General features: G+C 33.8%; 1 protein-coding gene across 1 annotated transcript in view; it reads right to left on the bottom strand.

The window, feature by feature from the left end:
- Positions 1-181: 181 nt before the first annotated feature.
- Positions 182-972, bottom strand: part of LOC103606627 (vacuolar protein sorting-associated protein 13A-like) — a gene marked incomplete at both ends in the record, with an annotated part of 116,991 nt that continues 116,200 nt past the window's right edge. Inside the window, 2 exons of the mRNA XM_008591191.1 lie at positions 182-437; positions 613-771. Of these exons, the coding sequence (XP_008589413.1) occupies positions 182-437; positions 613-771 (415 nt within the window). The remainder of the gene's footprint in view (positions 438-612; positions 772-972) is intronic.

The following is a 972-nucleotide window of genomic DNA, read 5'->3' as shown; positions in this document are numbered from 1 at the left end:
AGAATTTGGAATACAAAGATTTAGGAACAACAGCAACCAAAAGATAGCAAAGGAAATAAAAGGGGTCCCACCCTATTAGGAAGGAGATTTTTAAAATTTAAGACACAACAAATGAGTAAAATTGAATGTAACACGTAATTTAAAACAAATTAAAGCCCCAGGAAGGTAATGTATCACTTACGAAGAAGAATAAAGAAGAGTTTGCTGCTTAGGCTGGTCATTGCATTGAAATGATCGTTGTCCTTAATTCTGACATAATCCATACTTAAACTCTCTTCATTTTTCAATGTATATGATTTTGCCACAGGAACATTCAGTACACTAAAAGAATCACTTGGCGAAACAGAGACAGTAAGTCCAAGAGAATTTAAAATCATAAATGGTGCTAGATCCCTCATGAAGACGGTTGAAGTTCCAGTGGCAGCTTCTGTAAATGCCTAATAAGAAAGAGCTATCCTTAATTAAATGAAGTGTGGAAAACTAAATGACAAGCAGAACACTAATGGACACACACAAGACAAATAAATAAGTTAATAATAAACTTCTCATTTAACAAAAGGGTCAACTCAGACTAGCATCTCAACATTTAAAGTTTCAAATTTCTTTTCTTACCTTGACTAAATTATTTAACATTACAAGGCCACATTTGGATAATGTGATGTTTAATTGGTCTTTTGAATAGAAACTAATAACAGTTTTAAATTCTGGCACTCTGTAGTTTTCTTCTTCAGTATCTGACTCAACAATGGCCTTTTTTGCTTTCTTTTTCATCTAAAACGATAAATTATAAAAAGGTAAGAAAAAACTGTTCCCAGAAGCACAACAAAACTTATTCTACAAAGTAAAAACAAACTTTAGACAAATCCCAATAATAACATTAGAGAGAGCAATAATTTGGGGGGGTTGCAGGGGTGGGGCAGCTGGCTGGTATAGGGATCTGAACCCTTGGTCTTGATTTTAACAGCACCACAC

This window comes from Galeopterus variegatus, unplaced genomic scaffold (genome assembly GCF_000696425.1).
Source record: "Galeopterus variegatus unplaced genomic scaffold, G_variegatus-3.0.2 Scaffold6748, whole genome shotgun sequence".
Classification (NCBI taxonomy): domain Eukaryota; kingdom Metazoa; phylum Chordata; class Mammalia; order Dermoptera; family Cynocephalidae; genus Galeopterus; species Galeopterus variegatus.
Note: the sequence above shows the minus strand (reverse complement) of the source record. Positions and strands in the feature narration are given on the sequence as shown.